The sequence below is a fragment of the Pongo abelii genome, chromosome 8 (genome assembly GCF_028885655.2).
Source record: "Pongo abelii isolate AG06213 chromosome 8, NHGRI_mPonAbe1-v2.0_pri, whole genome shotgun sequence".
In the NCBI taxonomy this organism is placed as follows: Eukaryota; Metazoa; Chordata; class Mammalia; order Primates; family Hominidae; genus Pongo; species Pongo abelii.
Genome location: NC_071993.2, coordinates 57117501 through 57140562, shown reverse-complemented (window position 1 = coordinate 57140562; position 23062 = coordinate 57117501). Strand labels below are relative to the sequence as shown.

General features: G+C 50.2%; 1 protein-coding gene and 1 pseudogene across 1 annotated transcript; both read left to right on the top strand.

Annotated features, from left to right (window-relative positions):
• Nucleotides 1-624: 624 nt before the first annotated feature.
• LOC134759400 (arf-GAP with GTPase, ANK repeat and PH domain-containing protein 11-like) lies at nt 625-12851 on the top strand (annotated as a pseudogene).
• Nucleotides 12852-12931: 80 nt separating this feature from the next.
• LOC112135165 (NUT family member 2D) lies at nt 12932-22006 on the top strand. The gene is given in 8 exon segments (XM_024253464.3): nt 12932-13091; nt 13094-13252; nt 15309-16008; nt 17966-18094; nt 19064-19203; nt 19644-20026; nt 20507-20623; nt 20957-22006. Coding segments are annotated over 8 exon segments (2418 nt in total). The 5' UTR covers nt 12932-13087; the 3' UTR covers nt 21743-22006.
• The last annotated feature ends 1056 nt before the right edge of the window (nt 22007-23062 follow it).

Sequence of the window (23062 nt, the reverse complement as noted above, 5' to 3'; positions counted from 1 at the left end):
CAAGCAGGTTTTAGGTATCTGCGGAAGCTTTTTAGGATCTTCTCTATCTCTGAGGTTCTGAAATTTTATAATAACAGCTTGGTGGAGATCTTTTCATTTTATTGAGGCTACTAAACCTGCAGACTGTCTCTTCTTGAGAATTTTATTTTCTCTGTTAGTTTTTTACCAAGAGTCTTGTTATTCAGATCCTAGGCTGCTTAGACCAGTATATGTGCATTGGTTTTTAATTTTTCCCCTTCTATTTTTTTCAGCTTGTCTTTGTATTCTACTTCTGGGATATTGTCATTTTATCCTCTACTATTTCTATTGAATTTTTTGTTTTTTCAGAATGTTTTAAGATTTTTTTTAAGTTTTGCTCCTGATTTTGACTGGTCCCATGAATTCCTTTTTTTCTGTTGTTTTGATTTCTTCTCTTGGAGGCTTCCCTCCAATGTGTGGTGATCCCTGGCCTACTTTATTTGGAGGCAGGACTTCTGTTAACTGATAGCACTCAGTGTGAGGTTTTGGAAGCCAAACTAGCTCTTCATTTGGGGGACCTCAGTGTATTATCTGGGGATCTTTATTTGAGACATTTCAGTTTCTTCTGAGAAGGATCTCCCAATTTTCTGCCTGGGAAGTGGAAGCATGGCCACTTGCTTTCCAAAAGCAGAGTTAGCGAAGAAAGTTGGAGTTCCATTTTTGGTGTACAGTTTTCTTTATATCTCAGGTTTAAGCCATGGTATCTCTGAGCCAGAAATTCTCAGGTTTGATATATCCAGAGAACACACATCTAAGTTTCTTGTCAGATGGAAGGACAGGTGGATTTGGGGCTCTGGTTAGAGATTTTTCAACTGACCTTGCTGGCTTTTGTTTTACATTTTACCCTACTTTCCAAAGTGCCATTTGCCTGTAAGTTCACAACCTACCTTTAGTTCTGCAAGACAAACTGGCTCGCTTCTGTTCCAGTCATTTTCTGTAGGCACCAAAGTTGTGCTTCCGTATTATTTACCACTCCTTTATCTACTTTTTATGTCTCAGCATTTATTAAAAAGTATCTCTGTCAACCTTCTCTGCTGGTCATGTGTGTAACCTTTATTTTATGACTAATGAGACTTCTGGAGGGAGAAGAAATAAATTAGTTGTCAATCTATTATATTTAATCCAAATTTAGGACCTATATTTAAATAAAAGTCTAATTTGAGTATAATTAATGATATTAATCCAGAGAATTTTTTTAATTAATGAATCTATATTAAGCATATTACACTTTTCTCCTAAGGCCTTAATATTTTCATTCAAAGTTTATCCACTGCCATATACTTCTGATTACTTCACAACATAGATGGAGCTGTTTTCATTAACACCCAAAGTGTTAGAAATATTTAAGTTAATTAAGATTTGTTTGTTTTTAGCCTGGTCAACATAGCAAGACCTCATGTCTACAAAAAGGTTAAATAACAAATTAGCCAGGCCTGGTGGCATGTACCTTTCGTTTTACCTACTCAGGAGGCTGAGGCAGAGGATCGCTTGAGCTCAGGAGTTTGAGGCTGCATTTAACTATAATTGCACCACTGCACTCCAGCCTGGGCAACAAAGGGAGACCCTGTCTCAGAAAAAGGAAAAAAGTTATTAATTCTTTAAAAACATGTCTAAAATTTGGCTGCCCAAATGGAAGGGAAGGGGAAGGGGAAGGAGAAGGGAAAGGGAAGGAAGGGAGAAGGAAAGGAAAGGAAGGAAAGAAAGGAAGAAAGAAAACAGCATTTTTCTCAGCAAACATAAAACAGAGACTAAAGTTACATTTTTCGCTCTCCGTTTGGGCTGGATGACTCCGTATGCTGCAGCCCCAGTATCTCCAGCACCACCAGCCGCAAGCTCAACCTGCCCCCCTCTCCTTATGCCAACAAAAACACTGAAGGAAGAAAAGCACCAACAACTTGAAAGACGATGGCCTGTCCAGCACTGCTGAAGAACAAGAAGAAAACTTTATCATTGTGTCCCTCACTTTCCAAACGTGGCACTTTGAAGCCACGACGTATGAGGAGCGTCGTGGACGCCTGGGTCCAAGCCATGGAGAGCCAGATTCTGGGCAGCCTGCAGTCATGCGAGAGCAGCAAAAGCAAGTTCCGGCTGATGAGCCAGAGCGAGGCTATGGCCCTGCAGTCGATCCGAAACGTGTGGGAACTCCCACTGTGTGGACTGTGAGACCCAGAATCCTAACTGGGCCAGTTTGAACTTGGGAGTCCTCATGTGTATTGAATGCCCAGGGATCCACCGCAATCTTGGCACCCACCTTTACCGAGTGCGATCTCTGGACCTGGATGACTGGCCAGTTGAGCTCATGAAGGTTATGTCATCTATTGGCAATGAGCTAGCCAACAGCATCTGGCAAGAGAGCAGCCAGGGGCAGATGAAACCCTCAGTAGACTCTACAAGGGAAGAGAAGGAATGGTGAATCCGTTCCAAGTATGAACAGAAGCTCTTCCTGGCCCCGCTACCCTGCACGGAGCTTTCCCTGGGCCAGCACCTACTGCAGGCCACCGCTGATGAAGACCTGCGGACAGCCATCCTGCTGCTGGCACATGGCTCCCGGGAGGAGGTGAACAAGACCTGTGGGGAGGGAGACGGCTGCCCGGCGCTCCATCTGGCCTGCCGTAGGAGGAATGTGGTCCTGGCGCAGTTCCTGATCTGGTATGGGGTGGACGTCATGGCCCGAGATGCTCACAGGAACACAGCGCTGGCCTACGCCCGGCAGGCCTCTAGCCAGGAGTGCATCGCCGTGCTTCTGCAGTAAGGCTGCCCCGACGAGCACGTGTAGTATCTGCTTAATTTTATTTGACTGCAGTCTCCTTGGTCAAAAACAAATGGGAAAAATAAATAAGAATAACTCAGAAATTCAAAAGGAAATCACAAATTCAGCTAATAATAGCATTTTGAGTACATTTCGTAAACTAAGTAAATACACAAAACGTTGATTTTTCTGACCGTAAGAGATATTTTATGTCCTTTTGCTTAGGTGTATGTGTTAGTCTCAGGCCCTCCTGGGCCACATTGCCCAAGTCACACAGGCTTCTGTATTATGTATTTAGATAAGATGTGTGAAAATATATTTGAAAAAAAGTTCATAAATATGCATTGATTTTTGTACACATGGCACCTCTCTTTTATTTTTTTTTATTATTTTTTTTTTGAGACGGTGTCTCACTCTGTCACCCAGGCTGGAGCACAGTGGCGCGATCCCGGCTCACTGCAAGCTCCGCCTCCTGGATTCACGCCATTCTCTTGCCTCAGCCTCTCAAGTAGTTGGGAGTACAGGCACCTGCCAACAGGGCCGGCTAATTTTTTGTATTTTTAGTAGAGACGTGGTTTCACCATGTTAGCCAGGATGGTCTCGATCTCCTGATCTCGTGATCTGCGCGCCTGGGTCTCCTAAAGTGCTGGGATTACAGGCGTGACCCACCGCGCCCAGCTGGATGTTGATTTTTATCAAAAGCCTTTTCTGCATCTATTGAGATAATCATGTGGTTTTTGTCTTTAGTTCTCTATGACAGATTACATTTATTGATTTGTATATGTTGAACCAACCTTGCATCCCAGGGATAAAGCCTACTTAACTGTGATGGGTAAGCTTTTTGATGTGCTGCTGGATTCAGTTTGCTGAGTATTGTTGAGAATTTTTGCATAGATGTTCACCAAGGATATTTATCTGAAGTTTCCTTTTTTTTGTTGTGTCTCTGCCAGGTTTTGGTATCAGAATGATTCTGGCCTCACATAATGAGGTATGAAGGAGAAGGAGTCCCTCCTCCTCAATTTTTTTGGAATAGTTTCAGCAGGAATGGTACTAGCTCTTCTTTGTACATCTGGTAGAATTCAGCTGTGAATCTGTCTGGTCTTGGACTTTTTTTTTTTTGTAGGCTATTTGTTACGGATTCAGTTTCAGAGCTCATTCACTATTGGTCTTTTCAGGGATTCAGTTTTTTCCTGGCTCAGTCTTGGGAGGGTGCATGTGTCCAGGAATTTACCCATTTCTTCTAGATTTTCTTGTGTGTGCATAGAGGTATTCATAATATTCTCTGATGGTTATTTGCATTTCTTTGGAGTCAGTGGTACTGTCTCCTCCATTGTTTCTGATTGTGTTTATATGGATTTTCTCTCATTAGTCTAGCTAGCAGTCTTTCTGTTTTATTGATTTTTTTTTCAAAAAACCAACTCCTGGGTTCGTTGATCTTTTGAATACACTTGTGTTTCAAATCTCCTTCAGTTCAGCTCTGATTTTGGTTATTTATTGTCTTCTGCTGGCTTTGGGGCTGGTTTTCTGTTGGTTGTTTTGTTACTTTAGTTGTGATGTGAGGTTGTTAAATTGAGATATTTCTAACTTTTTGATGTGGGTATTTAGTTCTGTAAATTTCTATCTTAACACCAGGTTAGTTGTGTCCCAGAGATTCTGGTATGTTGTATCTTTTTTCTCATTAGTTTCAAAGAACATCTTAATTTTGGCCTTAAGTTCATTATTTACCCAAAAGTCATTTAGGAGCAGGTTATTCTGTTTTAAATTGAACATTTATGAAATGCTTAAACATTTAACTAGCCTTTTTAAAAGTGCAATGAGAACTATTAACAAAGAGATAATAGGTCTTATCATAACAAATTCTCTCAGCATTTGCTTGTCTGAAAAGGATCTTATTCCTCCTTCACTTATGGAGCTTAATTTGGCCAGATATGAAATGCTTGGTTGGAATTTCTTTTTATTAAGAATGTTGAAGATAAGCCACCAATCTCTCCTGGCTTGTAGGGGTTCTACTGAGAGATCTACTGTTAGCCTGATGGGGTTCCTTTTGTAAGTGACCTGAGCTTTCTCTCTAGCTGCCTTTAACATTTTTTCTTTTTTTTCATTTTGACCTTGGAGAATCTAATGAGTATGGGTCTTGGGGGATGATCTTCTTGTGAAGTATCTTACTAGTGTTCTCTGCATTTCCTGAATTTGAATGTCGGTCTTTCTAGCTAGGTCAGGGAAGTTGTCATAAATGATATCCTGGAATATATTTCCCAAGTTGCTTATACTCTCTCCATCTCTTTCAGGGACACCAATGAGTTATAGATCTGGTCTCTTTACATAATCCTATATTTCTTAGAAGTTTTGTTCCTTCTTTTTTATTTTTTTTCTTCATTCTTGTCTGCCTGTCTTCTTTCAGAAAGCCAGTCTTCAACCCCTGAAATACTTTCTTCCACTTGGTCTATTCTGCTATTAATGAAATTCTTGTAGTGTGTTTTTTAGCTCTATCAAGTTGGCTACATCCTTTTTTGTACTGGCTATTTTGTCTGTTGGCTCCTGCATTGTTTTATCATGATTCTTAGCTTCCTTAGATTGGCTTTCAACATACTCCTGCATCTTGATGGTCTTCATTCCTATCCATATTCTGAATTCTATTTCTGTCATTTCAGCCATCTCAGCCTGGTTCAGACCCCTTGCTGGAGAGGTGGTGCAGCCCTTTGGAGGAAGGAGGCACTCTGGTTTTTTGAGTTGTCAGAGTTCTTGCACTGGTTCTTTTTTTTTTTTTTTTTTTTTTTTTTTAATCTTTGCAGGGTTATGTTCTTTCAATCTTTGACGTTGCTGGCCTTTGGATGGGTTTTTTTTCCTTTTATCCTATTTAACGACCTTGAGGGTTTCACTGGTATAAGGTGGATTCAGTCAACTGGCTTCATGTCTGGAAGATTTTAGAAGGCCAACACTCAGCTCCCAACTCCTGGACTGTGTGCTGTAACCCTGGAGGACTTGTATTGAGCCCCAACTTTGTTCTGTCTGCTCGAGGTTAAGAATCCACTGCACTGGGTGAGCCAAGATGCTCTCAGACTGCTGGTCACTACACTCTAATGGGTAGTGTCAGCCAAAGCATTTAGTAGTGCAGAGACAGTGGAATCCATCCTCGTTTGCATGTGCCAGCAGCAGTGGCAGCAGCAGCACGACTGCAGTAGGGTGCTAGTGGGTGCTGGCGTGCCTGCCTCTGTGCCAGCATTTACCACAGCAGCAAAGGGAACACAGCTGGCAGGGTGGGGGCCCCTGCTGGTGACTGTGCATATGGTCGCACCGGTAGTGGTGTTGGCACGGGAGCAGGGTGCTGGAGAGTGCTCAGGGTAGGGGAGAGTCTGCTGTTCTTTGTGCCTAGTTTCACTTGGGGCAGTGCTGGCAAATGGGTGAGGCACTGGCAGGGGCAGGGTTGGGGCTGGTTGGCTCTGTGCCCGCCAAGGCTCTGACTACAGTGGTGGTCAGAGGGGAGAGTGGAGCAAACTGCATTCCTACTGCAGCAGTTGCAGGGCAGGGTGTACACATACACGCAGGCTGGCAGGACAAGATAAGCAAAATCTGCCCATGCACACACATGCTGGCAAAGCTATGTGGGGTGTTACCGTGGGCCTGGGGGAAGATGCAATGTGGAAGGAGTGTGCGGGCTGGTGTGTGGTCCCGGGGGCTGGCCCGGGGGAGCTCTTCGCAGGTCAGGCATGGTCCACCAGCACTGGAGCTATGATGTGGGCCCCTATGGTATGAGGCTACAACTTCTCCTGTTGTCCTTCCTCAGTTTCTCCCCAACCTCCCCATTTCCCTAGTTTATAAGACAGGAGAAAAGGGAGAAAGCAAAAAGTTGGAAAGAAACAGAAGTAAGATAAATAGCTAGACGACCTTGGCACCACCACCTGGCCCTGGTGGCTAAAATAATAATAATATTAACCCCTGACCAAAACTACTGGTGTTATCTGTAAATTCCAGACATTGTATGAGAAAGCACTGTAAAACTTTTTGTTCTGTTAGCTGATGTATGTAGCCCCCAGTCACGTTCCTCACGCTTACTTGATCTATTATGACTTTTTCACGTAGACCCCTTAGAGTTGTAAGCCCTTAAAAGGGCTTGGAGTTTCTTTTTCGGAGAGCTCAGCTCTTAAGACATGAGTCTGCCGACCCTTCCGGCCGAATAAAAAACCTCTTCCTTCTTTAATCTGGTGTCTGAGGAGTTTTGTCTGTGACTCGTCCTGCTACACCCTAGGGAGCTCAAGGCTTCCCTGCAATCAGGCATGGCCAGGCTGGGCCCTGAGAGAGTCCAGCGAACCAAGGAGTGCTCAGGTAGGACCAGCCCTGCAAAGTTAAGAACCTGAACCAGCCCACCAGCAACACAACTGCTACCTGTACCCTAAATACACAGATGGCCTGCCCAATTACTACTTAAATTTGCAGACAAAACTACCCACCCCAAATGCTCACATCACTGCTAAAACCATATATGTACATATATATGTGCCCAAATACAAACATGTACAATGAACACAGTACCCATATATACCCATATATACTGTGAACCCTGAAAGGGCTAATCCTTCCAGATGGATCATGAGTGGCTCACTGGGCCTAAACTCAAAATGGAGCCAAGCGGCCATTTACTGACTGCAGGTCTCACACATGTACCCTGCTTCCTGCAAAAACCACATACTTGTGTCACTTTGGAACTTTCACAGCTGTCTGTTCCTGTTTATGCCACCTGAATCAAGGGGTACCATTTTGTCATATGGACTTAAGAAATAGATTGTGACTTGCATCAGCCAATCAGAAATAAACAAGCTTGTATCCCTCATTTGCAGAGTGAACCAAATTGGGAATCTGAGGATGAACTTTCTCTATAAAAGATAATACCTCTCTTTGTTCTTTCAGAGTGTACCTTTGTTTTGCACTGAAGGCTGGGACTCCTTGATTTGCAAACAGCTCACTGGAATCAAATTTCTATTTTTTTCTTTTGTTTTTTTAAGAAAATCCTTTTCAGTAGATTTGTTAACAGTACATAATGAAAATCCCATAGGCATAGGCTCAAAAAAAAAATCACAAGGTATACAACACTTGTGTCATGCATCACCCAGAAAAAGAATCACATACAATCCCACAGCTCTAAAATACAGGAATCCATGATTCTTGAATGCAAACACAACCTACACAGCCTCTCTGTTTCCAAATACATTCACTGAACCTCCCACATCTCCCAGAATACAAAATACAGAAGCCACATAAACTCAAATACACACAGAACCACAAACTATTTTTATCAAATACATGTAACTCCACCTCACAAACTCTGAGAACACACATATGAGTGGCAACACCAAATTCTGCGAGTATTACATTTCACAACAGACATAGAGGACCACTAAGTCTTAATATACCCAAAACCCCTCGTATACACACACACAAACTACCCATGAATACACACCCCACCCTCCCAGATAAAACTCATATAATACAAAAAAAAACCACACAGAAACACCAATAATGCTGTAATATACGTACACAACTTCCATATACCCATGGGCACATACACACTCACGCAAATATCCCCAATCCCTGAGTGTATAAATCCCCCGAAACACTATCCAATCAATATGCTGCATCTCCGGAATACAACCTCTTCACCTCATCCCCTAAACATGCCCAAACACATGTATGAACATCCTAGCATTCTCCAAAGAAATACACTTTAAATACTAACAATCCCATATTCTATAAATACTTAGATAATTCATCTATCTGCTGATAAATATACACACAAACAAGTATACACACCCAAGATGCACGGAAATATCTCCAGCATATCATTTATAAATACCCATAAAAACACTTCCCAATCCCAAATTATCCCAGTCTAGTATGAACCAGCTCCCACATTGCCAAGTACTAACCAATAACCGTATCACATACCTCTAATACATACAAATTCAACTCTCTCACTCTCCTGTATAAAAAGAGAACCCCATCTCTCTCTCAGACACATACTAAATTCCCAGAATATATAAGCCTAATAACCACTTACTGAAAAATACAAGCACATAGCTCCACAAAACATTCATCTAAACTGCCACGCCCTTGAACACACACACAAACTCAATACTCATGTAGTTCTCTACATGCCCTAAATATACCCGCGATTAACTAACACGCCACAAATATGCAAACATGCCACCTCATATCCCCAAATACACAGAGTTCCACAATACTGCCCGGCCCAGTTATGACCTTCTTTAATCTGCAATCTCCACACAGACACCACCAACCCACACATGCGAATACATATTAGATTCTCACCAATTAAATACATATCAAATTCCAAACTAAGAATTCATATAAACACATTTTCACACACACAAAACCACCCCCACAAATCTCACACCCTCCAAAATCCAAAATAAATCTTCCTGACATTCTCAAGTACACACTAACCCGACCACCCAAGATACACACGTGTGTGCAGCAAATTTTAGATACATGTGTAGCCTACAATTTACAAATAATATACCACTACTTTTTATTTGTAAATTCCACGTAAGTAAGCGATTCTCATAGAAGCTTTTCTTGACTTTGGCCACTCTTGCATCCACAATCAACTTGCGCTACCAAGTGAACAGACTACAACTAAAGGCCTGTTCTTCCACTTTGCAGCTGCTCATATCAGTGACAAATGAGCGTATTAGAATATGCATACTGGCTGATCATTCTGATCAAGTCAACAAGCTTCACAACTTACTCAGTGAGATCGTCCGTGAGAACTTCACTGTTTTACGAGGACAGGAGCTACTTCTTTGCTGAACTGCATCGCGGTTTCAATTGCTGAGGTTTTCTTCAAGCGTTTGCATTGTTCGGAATGTGAGAGGCACGGCCGAGACACATTTTGGGGTTCCCACTGCATTGCTACACCTCCCCCCTCACTTCAGGGCCAGGTGAGCAAGGGAAAGGAGCGCGGCCTGGGCATCCCGCAGGGCCCTGCTAGGAAAGCTATGAACGCTCCCGCCTTGAGCGCAGCCACAGGCCTGCTCTGGCCACAATGTGGGGTCGCCCGGCGGACACTGGTGACCAGTGGGAGCATGACCAGGAGGTGATTACCTTCTAATCACCCTTGGCTTTAGTTTTAGGTAACACGAAGAAGGACGCCATGAGAGCGAAGGCTGTTGGGTAACCGCCCTTTGCTCTCACGCTGCGCGTCTCCCTGCCATGAACCGCCGCAACCGGTGCTGGGAGCGGTTGAGGGCAGCCGGCCTCGCGCTGGAACCTCGCCTGCCTCAAGGCTCATGCGCAGGCGCACGGGGCAGGCCAGGAGCCCGCCCTGGGAGGGCCCCGCCAGAGATGGGGAAATGGAGGGACGGAGCACCTGGGCGCTTCCTGGGGCCAGACAACGCCTCCTCATTGGAAACTCCGTGACCGTGCCTCTGAGAAACCATCGCGTCCGCAACGACCACTCCTAATTTTCGGTAATACAAACCTGCAGTCCATGCACTTAGGTAACACCCTTGCTGAAAGGTTTACCCTTGGAGGGTTTATCCTAAAGCAAAGTATCCTCGAATTGCATGTCTTGCATTCCCTTTGGACGACATTTATTTCATTCCTGCTCATGCCTTTCAAAAAATAGTATGCCCTGTTTTCCTACTCAGTCTGGAGATTCCATGAAAGAATATTTCTGGCAAAGAATTTTAGACCTGAAAATACACTCCAAAATATACTTTCTTCTGACTGCATTCCCAGAGTTTTTCCTACCGCATTCAAATGATTTCTAGAAATGTTTTTGTTGTAGCCTTGGTCAATTTCAGTCGGTAAAGCAGCAGATAGTAAGGGAACAATTCCACGCTCCCCTACCCCTGACTCTGCAACACAGTGCAGAATTCCAGTTGGCAATAAAAAACTAGTAGAGAAGCAACTCACTGACTTGAGTTTGTAATAGCTTCAGAAAAAACTTTCATCGTCACATCCTTTCTGCTCATTTGCAGGATTCCTATCGTCTGTCTCCACGTGATAACACTGAAGAGCCTTCACGTCTATGCAGGCCCAGGGCCTCAAGTGCAGAGACTGAGAGCTCTGCAGGACACAGCATGGAGCTGCCATTCCTCTACTGGGTGGAAGAGCATGTGTCCTCTGAACAGGGGATCCAAGCCCTGAGATGTTCTTTCTCAGCAGTCAGTGCGGCCCAGGAGTTTCTGTGGGGATGCTCAGAGAGCAGGGGCCAGAGGACTTTTAGCCACCACCTCCCATGGCCAGTCTTCACAAATTACCTTTGGCTAATTTGACTGTCTCTCCTCCTGGGGTCTAGGACTTCAAACATATACAGAAGCGATTGCAGAATTAAGACAAGACACTGTTCCACAGTATATTATTTGTATCATTGGCTCAGAAAAAGACTCATTCAAATCCTGTATCAAAGCCATGTGTGAGAATCTTGAGAAAGCATCTGTTGACTGACTTGACAAGGGAGGAAGCAACCAAGAATTCTGCCCTTCTTCAGTATCTGAGTATGATATTTTGCTTCAACATCCCTCTTAGATGAAGTTATTGATTGAAAATCATTTAAGTTTGCCCCGTGATAAAAGATCAAGTCCTCAGAAAGATCTCCAAAGCGTTTATGGTTTGTTTGGTTTGGTTTTGTTTTGGTAAGTTTACCATGATTTTGCTTGAATTGCTCTCCGTTGATCTTCTCAGCTAAGATCGAAGTAGAGTTGCACAGTGGAAGAGGGCTGCATGTAAGAAGGCAGTTCTGTCTCAGAGGACAAAAGGCCTGGGAGCACCCAGACAGGCAGTCACTGCGTGGAGGTCACTCCCCTCCCAGTGGCCACTGTGGAGGCATTTCACAGAAATGCTTGCTGGACCATTCAGGTTTAGAGTTGGGACAAAACCGAGAACTCATGGGGATATTGGACGGGAGTTAGGAAATGACCTTCTCACACAACTGGGGCAAGGAGGGGAGAACCCTGGGCTTGAGACTTGCAATCCACCACCTGCCCCTGCAGTGTGGCCCCTGTTACATTTTCCTGCAACTCTGCCTTCTTGAGTCCAAATGTCTTTGAAAGGGGCAAATGCTTCGTAAGTTCCAACAGAGTGTGTTTCAGTGAATGTTCGCGTGTGCACCGGTCTGGCTGAAGGCCTCTTCCCTTCCCCAACACCCTCCCATCGTGCAAAATTACCCTGCCCAGCAGGGAGTGATGTGTGTCAGAGATTTTGCTGCTGTGCTCTGAGAGTACTCCTTATCTCCTTTGACCAGTTTCCTAACACTCCCCATGTTCACAACACAGAACATGACTGCTCTTTCCTGTCTTTTTGACACTAATAAATGGACAGTGATTCTCAGTGTGGAAATGAGAATGAAGTTTTTTTTAAAGACAGGCTACAATAATTCCCATGCAGAGAACCACATGCGATGACACTGGATTCCAAACAGCAAGAATGTATGGTGAAGATGAGGCCAACAGTGAGCTGAGAGAGGCCAGCCAGGATGTGTTTCAGTGAAGATGAGAAACAATCAGATAACACTTGTTTCCTCCAGGAAAGAAAATGTGGTGGCCAGGGAAAAGAGATGGGAAGAAGGGTGGTCATTGCCTATTCCACTGTGCACAGTTTGAATTTGGAGCCATGAAAAGTTTTGCTTGGTTAAATTAAAATCATTCAAAAGATAAAAAATAAACATTTAACACCAGCAGAATATGCTGGGAAACAAAATGAAAGGATTTCTGGTCTCGGTGCTGTAGGTCGCATAGCCACTCTTTCCTGGATTGAGGCTTTCCAGCAAAGGAGATGGGAAGTAAGGCTGGCCTGCTGGTGTGGACAGAGATTCCAGCAACATACATGACCTGGGGGCACAAGGATTGCTTCCTAAACAATGATGAGCACACAGCCACCTAATAGCCTGGATCGGCTGAGACCATTCTGATTTCAAACACCCAGTCCCCTTGCCTTCCTAAGAACCCCTGTGTTTCTCAGACTGAAAACATGTTCTGAATTTTGTTCACGAAGTGCAGCCCCCGTTGAAATTCATCAAGAGTGGGAAAGAGCCAAAGTGGGAAGGAGCATGGGTTAATTGGCACAAAAGTAGGTCTGTTGATAAAGAATGGAAGTAAAGAGGACATCAGGTAGAAGCTTTTGCTGTGAGTCAAAAGGACAATTTAAAAGTTGCCTAAAGAGGTGCACGCCATCTCTGTTGCTGCCGTCCAGTTGGAAAGGAAACTCAGGTTCTTGCCTAATGGCCGAAGCCCCTCACAGAATGTCCCCCACCCCTACCAGCTGCCCACTGCCCCTCCCCCTCTGCAGAATGTCTGGGGTCCTATGTTCTAAACCTATTTACATTCAAATTTTACCTGCTCCACTTGGACTCAGGAGCAACTGCTGAGCCAGGTCACTCTCTGGGTCCTACCCTTGACTTTTCTCATTGCGGAAACTGCCAGACAGCGGTTGTCAGTGCCCAGCCTGAGGGGATGGCTTCAAATGGAGGTGAGCCTGTAGGGATGGGGGCATTATCCGAGTCTGCCATGCCTCAACTCCTTGGGAATTCAAATTTGACACTGCCCTGGGGACAGTTGATAGGGCTGCTGTTGAGGAGGGAGGGAGGACTGGATGTCCCCAAGGACATCACACTTGGGGATGGCCATGGCACCCTGAGTCTGTGGTTAGGGAGGACGGCTTCTTAGAGGTGGACCAAGATGCCTGGGGGAATACATCGTGTAGGGGAAAGGATGGAGTGGATGGATTGATCCTTTCTAGAAGGAGACAGGTCACATCATTGTGTGTTTGTAGGGAGTGGTGGGATCATGTTGTGTTGGTGGCCCCTGGAGGACGACAGGCAAGCCCAAACCCTGTGCCGTGTCTTCAGGCACCTGGAAGGTGCCCTTCCATAGTGTTCAGAGGGATTTGGACTGGAATTTTCTAGATCTTAGGGAGGAGTGGGGAGAAGTGGTCTCAGCCAGAAAACTGTTGGGTGGGTTGGCTGTGACAGAGCATGTAGTGACAGCCTCTGGGTGGGTGAGGCTGGGGGCTACTGTAACTGCCACAGCCCAGAGCCTCTCAGCTCCCTCCCCAGAGATGGCTTCTCCATCAGTTCAGGTAGCTGTTGGCTTTGATTTAACAGGGGTGGGGGCAGATGGGGAAGTTCAGGCAACACAGGGCCTGGGTTTCCTGAGTTGTTCTGAATTGTTTGCCCTTTTGTGGAAGCTCAGGTTTTCAGACCCATTTCCTCTTGTCTGCTAGCTCATGGCCCATCCTCTGCACTTTGTGTTACTGTGGAGATGAAGAATTTGCTCTTATTCCATTTATACTACCTCATGAACAGGGGACAGGTGTGGATTCTTGCTGGTTCTCAGTGGAAGGGTCTGGAAAGGCTGGTTTCCTTTTCAGTAGAGGAAAGAGAGTAGCACACAAATAGGAAGATGATTCTCTTATTATTATTATTCAAGTTAGGATATGCATCCTGAATGCTGAGGTGCATGTGCTGTATCCCTTATTCCCCTTGACTAGAGACTGCATGAGGTCCTAATGAACAGGGATGAGTTCCGGACAACTTTGCCTCACCTGGCCCGTGGCCCAAGAACCCCTGGTTCTTGGTTGGTCACTATGTTCAGTTATTGGGAGCTCAAAGGAGAAGAAGGACCAGAGATGGGCTCCTTGTCCCACTACCTATTGTAACATGACCAGCAGCTGTGAAAATCCCTAGACACCTCCCCTGATATCCCTGCTGCTTGCCATTTGCTGGCTGTGTTCTAATCGTGTGTGGCTGTTGCTGGCTATGCAGTGACACTATCTCAGGGGACTCCACCACTGCCTCTCAGACCTGCTCCCTGGGAACAGAGCTTCCTGAGTGGCAGCCGGGACCATCTAGTACTGAGGAAAGGGTGGCCTGAATCTGACCCCTATTTAGCACTTGCTGTGGGTGGTGCCAGGACAATCACTTCCATGCTGGGTGTGACGAGTTATGGATTATCTTCAGGGTTCCTAGGGTGCTGGCTTGGGAAAGATTTCCATCCAATGGTTTTCTTTTGTTGTGTTTGAGCTAGAAAAGAAAGGGATTTACAAGAGCTTCAGGAAAAGGAAGATTGAAGAGGAGATGGGGCCATAATATTTGGAAGCTTCTGGCTTCCTGTCGGCCTTCTGAGTGCCGAGCCATTGCCCTGGGGTAGGCCCGTCACCTGTTGCTGAGCACGCTGAGGACCACCAAGCCGCTGAGAGACTGATCCCTGACCCATGGCTTGGGAGATGCCTGTGAGGCTGACAGAGTCTGCCAGGGACACCCGAGGCAGACCCTCGGGCAGCAAAGGCTTGGCTGTTGCTTCTTGGGAGACAGGGTTTAGGGAGTCTTGGTGACCGGGGCCAGGCTCTCTAGTGGAGCGACTCTCCTTGGAGGAACAGAGCATCCGATGCACACTCAGGGACACTTGCAGGCTGCAGAGTTTCCCTGTCATAAGCCCTTAGCTGTTGGGACTCCCCTCTGATTCCCCAGTGACTAGTGTGGACCTGGAGACCCCAGCTCATTCACCTCTTTCCTTTGTCTCCACAGCATACCCAGTGCTGGGACCGGGCATGACCGTGAACCCTGGCACCTCCCTGTCTGTGTTCACGGCTCTGCCCTTCACCACACCCGCTCCCAGCCTAGCACATGGGCTGCCCCTTGTGACTGCAGGGGTTCCTCCAGGCGGCCCTCTGGTGCTGTCTGCCTTCCCCAGCACACCTCTGGTGGCAGGACAGGATGGCCGTGGGCCGAGTGGGGCCGGGGCTTCCAATGTCTTTGTCCAGATAGGGACAGAGATGGGGCCTGCGAATGCCCCTCAGGTGCAGACCTTGGTCCTAACTCAGGCCCCCCTCGTCTGGCAGGCTCCAGGCACCCTCTGCGGAGGTGTCGTGTGTCCACCTCCCCTACTCCTGGCAGCTGCTCCTGTGGTGCCTGTTATGGCTCCCCAGGTGGTTGGGGGCACCCAGGCCGGTGAGGGAGGCTGGTCCCAGGGCCTTCCTCTTCCACCACCACCACCACCGGCTGCCCAGTTGCCCCCCATCATGTCCCAAGGGAATGCTGGGCCATGGCCACAAGGGGCTCATGGAGAGGGCAGCCTGGCTTCCTCCCAGGCCAAGGCCCCGCCAGATGACTCCTGTAACCCCAAGAGTGTCTATGAGAACTTCCGACTCTGGCAGCACTACAAGCCCCTGGCCCGGAGGCACCTTCCCCAGAGTCCTGACACCGAAGTGCTTTCGTGCTTCCTCATGTGAGTGTCCTCGGGGCATTGGAGCTGGTCTTGCAGCTCACACGTAATGAGGCTGCTGGATGGACGGGAGGTCACGCTGTTCAGGGGAGCTTGCAGGGCAGTTGTGAGGGTGATGGGTTGCACTATGGGAAGATACATTTTCAACAAGATTAATCTAGCTGTGGCTCAGGACAGACTGTCAGGGGCCTCATCTCAACTGCCCGTCACTGTCTCTTGAGTCCAGCCAATCTTTACTTTCAATAATTTTCACAACAATGTTTACAGAAGACCCAGTTCAGAGAGGGTTCCTGGTGTGACGTGAGCTACGGTTTGGGTTTAGGTCTTTGAGTACACACCCCAGTGCCTCCCCTTTAACCCAGTATTGATGGTCAGGAGCACCTCACATGGAGCTGGGGGGAGGAGCTGCAGGGCCCAGCAGGAACCTGGCACATGCCCGCAGTTGTGCCGAGGTCCAGTTAGCACAGTGGTGGTGGAGCCTGCACAGGGGGATGGTCTTGGGCCCTGCACTGGGGTCGATGCCGGGCAGGTATTTGCATCTTCACCCTCAATCCCTCCTAGAAAAAGAGACAATGATGCTTCATTGAGATGATGGTGAAGAGATGACTTGAGCTCACATATGACATGCATAGCACAGTGCCTGGCACATGCTATGACACATTACATGATAGCAATTATGATTGCTGTCCCCATTACTATCATTATCAGGACTAGGCCATCTAGGAGAGCACTCCCCAAAGCCACGGGCTCCAGTGACAGCTCTGAGTGCACCTCAAGCCCAGCAGCCCAGGGCCATGGACTGTGGTGGCTGTGAGGCAGCAACGTCAGCATCTGGGAGAGTTTGTGGTTTCATTCCCAGTCCCTGCCTCTCTCCACCCTGCGGCGCCTCTGTCACCCTGTGTTTCCCACTGATGAGCAAACGGGAGCTTGAGCACATCCACCGTGCGACACACTGGCTGTTCCCCTAGGGAAGTCCCCTGCCTGGGGTGTAGGTGGAAGGTGGCCCCATCTTCATCTCCAAAAATCTCGCTGTTCCCGCACCCTGGAACTGGTTGCATTCCCCCTTGGAGCAGAGTCTGGGTGCACTGGGGACCCTGATTCTTGGAGTGGAGCTGCCCCAGGCTCACAGGCCTTTGCCATGGCTCTTGTGGGAATGTGGGATCTGGACCTGCTGCTTGCAGTGGCGTGGACACCACTCTGCTTTGGTTCTGGACGTGTGCTCCTGCTCCTCATGCTCCAGGGCCCTGAGGCTACATCCCCAGGGTCTGCCTTGCTCCAGAGTCCCCAGGAAGCCAGTTGAATGCTCAGTCCTGGGGCCCTGGAACCTGCACTTTAACCCTCACCCCCAGGTCATCCTGTGTGCACACTGTCTGAGTCAGCTCAGGCTCTGCCGTAACAAATCCCGTAGACTGGGTGCTTTATCAAGACACATTCATGTCTCCCAGTTCCAGAGGCCAGAAGTCCCAGATCAAGGCGACAGCAGATTGGGTGTCTGGTCAGGGCCCTCCTCCTGGCTGGAGAGAGCTGTCTCTGGCTGTGTCTCCTCGTGGCTGAGAGCAAGAGCCCTGGCGTCTCCTCCTGCCCTTATCAGGGCTTGGATTCCATGACTGGGACCCACGCTCATGACCTGCTCTAACCCAGATTGCCTCCAAATACTGACACACTGGTGCTGAGGGCTTCAGCACAGGAATGTTGGGGACACACATGTTCCACCCATAGTACTGAGTCCACTTCTCAACACTGAGGACTCGAGGGGCAGTCGGAGAGGCCACTTGGTAGCTTGTGTTGATGTTTGATCTTGGGGGTGTGTCCCGGGGCCTGAGGAACCCACATGGGGGAGAACAGGACAGGGACAGATGGCAGGACAGGTGTGGGGAAGACAGGGGCCAGGTATTGGGACCAGGTGGGCTTGGGATGAAGGGTGGGCTTATAGGCTGAGACTGACTGCACTGGTTTACAGCCCAGTTCTCCGATCCCTGGCCCGGCGGAAGCCCACCATGACCCTGGAGGAGGGACTGTGGCGGGCCATGCGGGAATGGCAGCACACGAGCAACTTTGACCGGATGATCTTCTACGAGATGGCAGAAAAGTGAGTCTGGGGTCCTGGGAGCAGGGCCCGCATGGCAGGGTGAGAGTGAATGACAGAGGTCCGGTGGCCATGGTGGCTTCTCAACGTGGAGTATGAGGAGGGTGTGGACAAACCCAGGACACTCTCGGCCCCTGGCTCCCTCAGGAAGCTGCTCCTGCTACCTAGATTGTTCTGGGGTCTCTGTCCTGCCCTATGGGGAAGCACCCCCTGCCTGGCCTGGGGCCATCCCTGCCTTGACACTGGAGGTCATGGCGGGAGCAGCCAGCATCACAGCCCAAAGTGGGTCACCTCCAGCTGTGGGGATGGGGAGAAGGGGCGCTAGTGACTATAGACAAGAGTGGGGTGCAGGCTCCTCAACAGCAGTGGCCAGAAGTCGGTTTTCTCCCATCCCAGCCTGGCCAGGGAGTTGGGTTGGGGAGACCTGTGCCCGGGACGCCATGAGACCCATCTCTGGCCTGACTGCTTTTGCTCCTGGGCAGTCCCCTCCATGAAGACAGACAGACAGCAGCCTCAGGGGAAAGGGGCCCTGTCCTCTGGGCTCAGCTTTTGCTTCCTCCTGACCCGGGGTCTCCCAGGCCTCGTGCCCCTGGGTTATCTTTCGGGGGCCCACAGTCCTAGCCTCAGGACTCCTGCATCTGGGCATCATCCCTGATGCCTTCTGCCATACACCCCACCCCTGGCCAGCTGAAACCTGGAGGAGGGGTCCCCCGGGACCCTCCTGGACCTCGTGGCCCTGACTTGAGTCAGGAAGCCCCATTGATGCCATGGGCTCTGCAGGGGCCGAGTGAGGGAGGGTGAGCTCAGAACTCTGGGAGCAGCTTCCTCCTGGGTCTGGGGAATGGGACACAGTGAGGGCCTGGACAGCCCACCCGAGGCACTCCTTGCCATCCCTGCCCTCGGCCGCTGCCTGGTCTTGGGGGGAGGGGGCCTGGACCCTCTCAGCACAGCCTGGGCCTCCTTCACCGCCAGGTTCCTGGAGTTTGAGGCTGAGGAGGAGATGCAGATTCAGAAATTGCAATGGATGAAGGGGCCCCAGTGCCTGCCTCCTCCAGCCACATCGAGGCTTGAACCTCGAGGACCCCCAGCCCCTGAGGTGGTCAAGCAGCCAGGCATGGCTTCCCACATTCCCACAGGAGCCACGGCAAAGACCAAAGGGGCCAAGGGAGGCCACTGTCCCCACACCCCATGCTTCCCTTCAAGAGGGGGATTTGCTCCCTCCAACAGGACAGCTTCTGGGAGCATATGTTGGGTATTGACCTGGTTGAGTTTCCTAGCTACTCTCTCCCATCTCCTGTCCAAAACTCCACATATGCTTTGCCCAGGAAGCAGGGATGAGTGGGGAGAGTACACGGCATATTGGTGCCTCCAAACTTCCTCCCAAGTGATGCTGTCTCAGATGTGCCCCTCCTGCCTCCTCCGGGGGTGCTGTGGTTAAGGTGGACCTGACCCAGCTGGGACCCACTTCACATCCCCAAGCCCTGCCCTCGCATGTGGTGCAAGCAGGAGGAGCGGCCCTCACCACGCCCATACTCCTCCCTCTCTGCCTCAGTGTACCTTCCCAGCAAGGCCGGCCCCAAGGCCCCGACTGCCTGCCTGCCACCACCCAGGCCCCAGAGGCCAGTGACCAAGGCCCGCCTGCCACCACCCCGGCCCCACCGACGAGCAGAGACCAAGGCCCGCCTGCCACCACCCAGGCCCCAGAGGCCAGCAGAGACCAAGGTCCCTGAGGAGATCCCCCCAGAAGTGGTGCAGGAGTACATGGACATCATGGAGGAGCTGCTGGGGCCTTCCCTCGGGGCCACGGGGGAGCCCGAGAAACAACGGGAAGAGGGCGAAGTGAAGCAGCCACAGGAAGAGGACTGGACGCCCCCAGACCCGGGCCTCCTGAGCTACATTGACAAGCTGTGTTCCCAGAAAGACTTCGTCACCAAGGTGGGCTGGAGTGCTGGGGTCTGCCGGATTCCAGGGGGTGGTACTCCCAGGTCCTTGGAATTAAGCTCTGTTCCTTAGCTACTCAGCAGTGTGTGTATTTCCATGGATTTGAGTGTCTGTGTATGTGATTGTGTGTGTCTGTGTGTTGCTGTGTGTTTGTGTCTGTGGTTTGTTACTGTGTGTCTTTGTGTGTCTGTGCGGGTGTGAGTGTGGAGTGTGTACCTTACCTGTGTCTGTGTCTTTTCCTGTGTCATATGTGGGTCTGTTTGTGTGTCTGTGTGTGGTTTGTGTGTCTCTGTCTGTGTGTGTGTATGCTACCAGGTCTGTGGTCTGTGTCTGTAGCTGGTGATCACCATGATATGAGACAGCCCCAGAAGGGTGGGGACGGGGCGCTCGCTGCTTCTGCATCTCCTCCAGGTGTCCTTGGCTCCAGGTTACTCCCTGCCCAGGAAGCTCATGCCTTCTTCCTTCTGTTTCCAGGTGGAGGCCGTCATTCACCCCCGATTCCTGGAAGAATTGCTTTCCCCAGATCCACAGATGGATTTCTTGGCTCTAAGCCAGGAGCTGGAGCAGGAGGAAGGACTCACCCTTGCCCAGGTACCCCAGGGGCAGGAGGGACCCGGCACACAAGGCCCACCTGATTGTCTAATCCCCCCCGCTGGGGATGCCTGGCTTCTTGGGGAACCACTCTGGAGTGGGAAGATGCAGGTTCAGAGGGAGTAGGATGGACAGGAGCCAGGGAGGGGAGTCAGCATGCAAGCTGCGGTGAGGCCCAACGGGATGCCCGGCAGAGCCACACCCTCTCTCTTTGACATAAAGCCCAGCTGCCTCAGGCTTCCCTGCCTGCCGCCCAAGTGCCCTGGTCTCCACCACCCTGGGCCCTGCTCACACCTGGGGCAGTGCCAGTAAGTGCCCCCTTTCCTCCCACAGCTAGTGGAGAAGCGCCTCCTAACTTTGAAGGAGAAACAGCATACGAGGGCAGCCCCTAGTCATGGCACGGCCCAGTTGGACTCAAGTTCTTCTAAGTTTGCAGCTGGCCAAGGAGCAGAGAGAGACATCCCTGACCCCCAACAAGGGGTTGGCATGGAAACCTGCCCACCGCAGACGGCTACCCGGGACCCTCAGGGACGAGGCAGAGCACACACTGGCATGGCCAGGTCCAAAGACTCTGTTGTGCTTTTGGGATGTCAGGATTCCCCTGGGCTGAGGGCTGCCCGGCCAACCTCTCCTCCCCAGGACCACAGACCCACCAGCCCTGGCCTGGGGAGCAAGGATGCCTTGGATCTCCCTGGAGGGTCTCCTGTCCGGGAGTCACATGGGCTGGCTCAGGGATCAAGTGAGGAGGAGGAGCTCCCCAGCCTGGCCTTCCTCTTGGGTTCCCAGCACAAGCTTCTGCCCTGGTGGCTACCCCAGAGCCCTGTCCCTGCCTCGGGCCTTCTCAGCCCAGAAAAGTGGGGACCCCAGGGAACTCATCAGTCCCCATCTGCTCAGAGAAGAGGCCTTAGCCTAGCACCCTCTCCTGCCACGAAGTCCAAGAAGCGACCTCTCTTTGGAAGCCCGTCCCCTGCTGAAAAGACACCCCACCCAGGGCCTGGGCTCAGGGTCTCTGGGGAGCAATCCCTGACTTGGGGGCTGGGTGGCCCCTCACAGTCTCAAAAGAGAAAGGGTGACCCCTTGGTCTCCAGGAAGGAGAAGAAGCAGCGTTGTAGCCAGTAGGGGCTTCTGGACAGGCCCTCTGGGGCCAATCCCCAAGGATGGGGCTCTGGCATCCGATGCCCCAAAGCGGTCAAAAGCTTCTTCTCCCCCAGTGCTGATCTTGCTGGGCCTTAGCTTTGGAGGGGAGGGGAGGGAGGGGAGGGAGAGGGTGGCTGAACGGGGAGGGCAGGAAGGGAGGGGCTGGGGGGAAGGGGCTGGGGAGTGGGGGTGGGAAGCAGTGCGTTGGGGGCCTCGTGTAAATGTGAATAAATGTAGTTGTGTTGGAAAATGCTCTCGGGGCTGCTGCCTCTGTCCTCGGTGCTGTGCTGCTCCGTGGAGGGTGTCTGTGAGGGAGGGCAGAGGAACTGGCAGATGCCAGGCTCTGGGAACCCACAGGGGCCGGCCCCACTCTTTCCTCCTGGCGTAGGGAGCCCCTTCAGATGCTCCAGGGACTGACAGATGCTGAGGAAGCCCTGATCCCTCCCACCACCCACTCACAAGGCCCTGCCTGCTTTAGGGAGGCTTCTTGGGGCCTCCCATCATTATCAGCATCCCTGGAAAGTCCTGGGATTGGAGAGAGCTGGCTGGCTCTTGTTCTGCTCGGTGGGAGCTGAGGAGAAGGCAGCCGCCTGCAACATGAACATGGGGAAAGGAGGCTGCTCCTGCTTAACCCTCATCAGGAAGAGCGCGGGCACTGGGCTGAGAGGAGACGTTGAGGTGACCGTCCACACGGGTGTGTTTGGGATACGACGATGGGTGGGGAGCAGGGGAAGTCCCTCTGCCTGTTTCTGGGCAGGAGAGAGTCTTGTCCAACTAGCCGAGGCGGATGCTCCTTGCTGTGGCCACAGGGACTGGCCTTCGGGACCTCAAGGTCCTACATGGAGCCCCCCACAGCTATGATTCCCTTCCCATATGAGGACTGAACTCATGTGGAATTGATGTAGACACAGATTTACATTGGTATCTAAAACAGTTCCCTCCCAACACACCATCACCAATGGGAACAAGCGTGACCAGTCACCAGGTGCAGGGTGGGTGTGTCTGCTGGTTCCAGGGCCAGGAGGAGCTGGGGCCCAGGCTGAGAGGGGCCGAGGGTCAGCCGCCCTTCTGCCAGGCACAGACCCCAAGGGCAGAGCAGGGGCTGCCTGGGATGTGGCATCGGCTGTCTGGGAAGTGCCCTGGGAGTCCGGGGCTAGGTGTTCGCCAAAGGGAGACTTCCAGAGTCTATGAGTGAGATGAGGACTACATCAGGAGAGGGACCGAGGCTGGGGAGGACACTCTGCTCTTCCCCAGGTTGTCCTGTCCTCCCAATCTCTGCTGAACTCCTCTCACCTCGTGGGC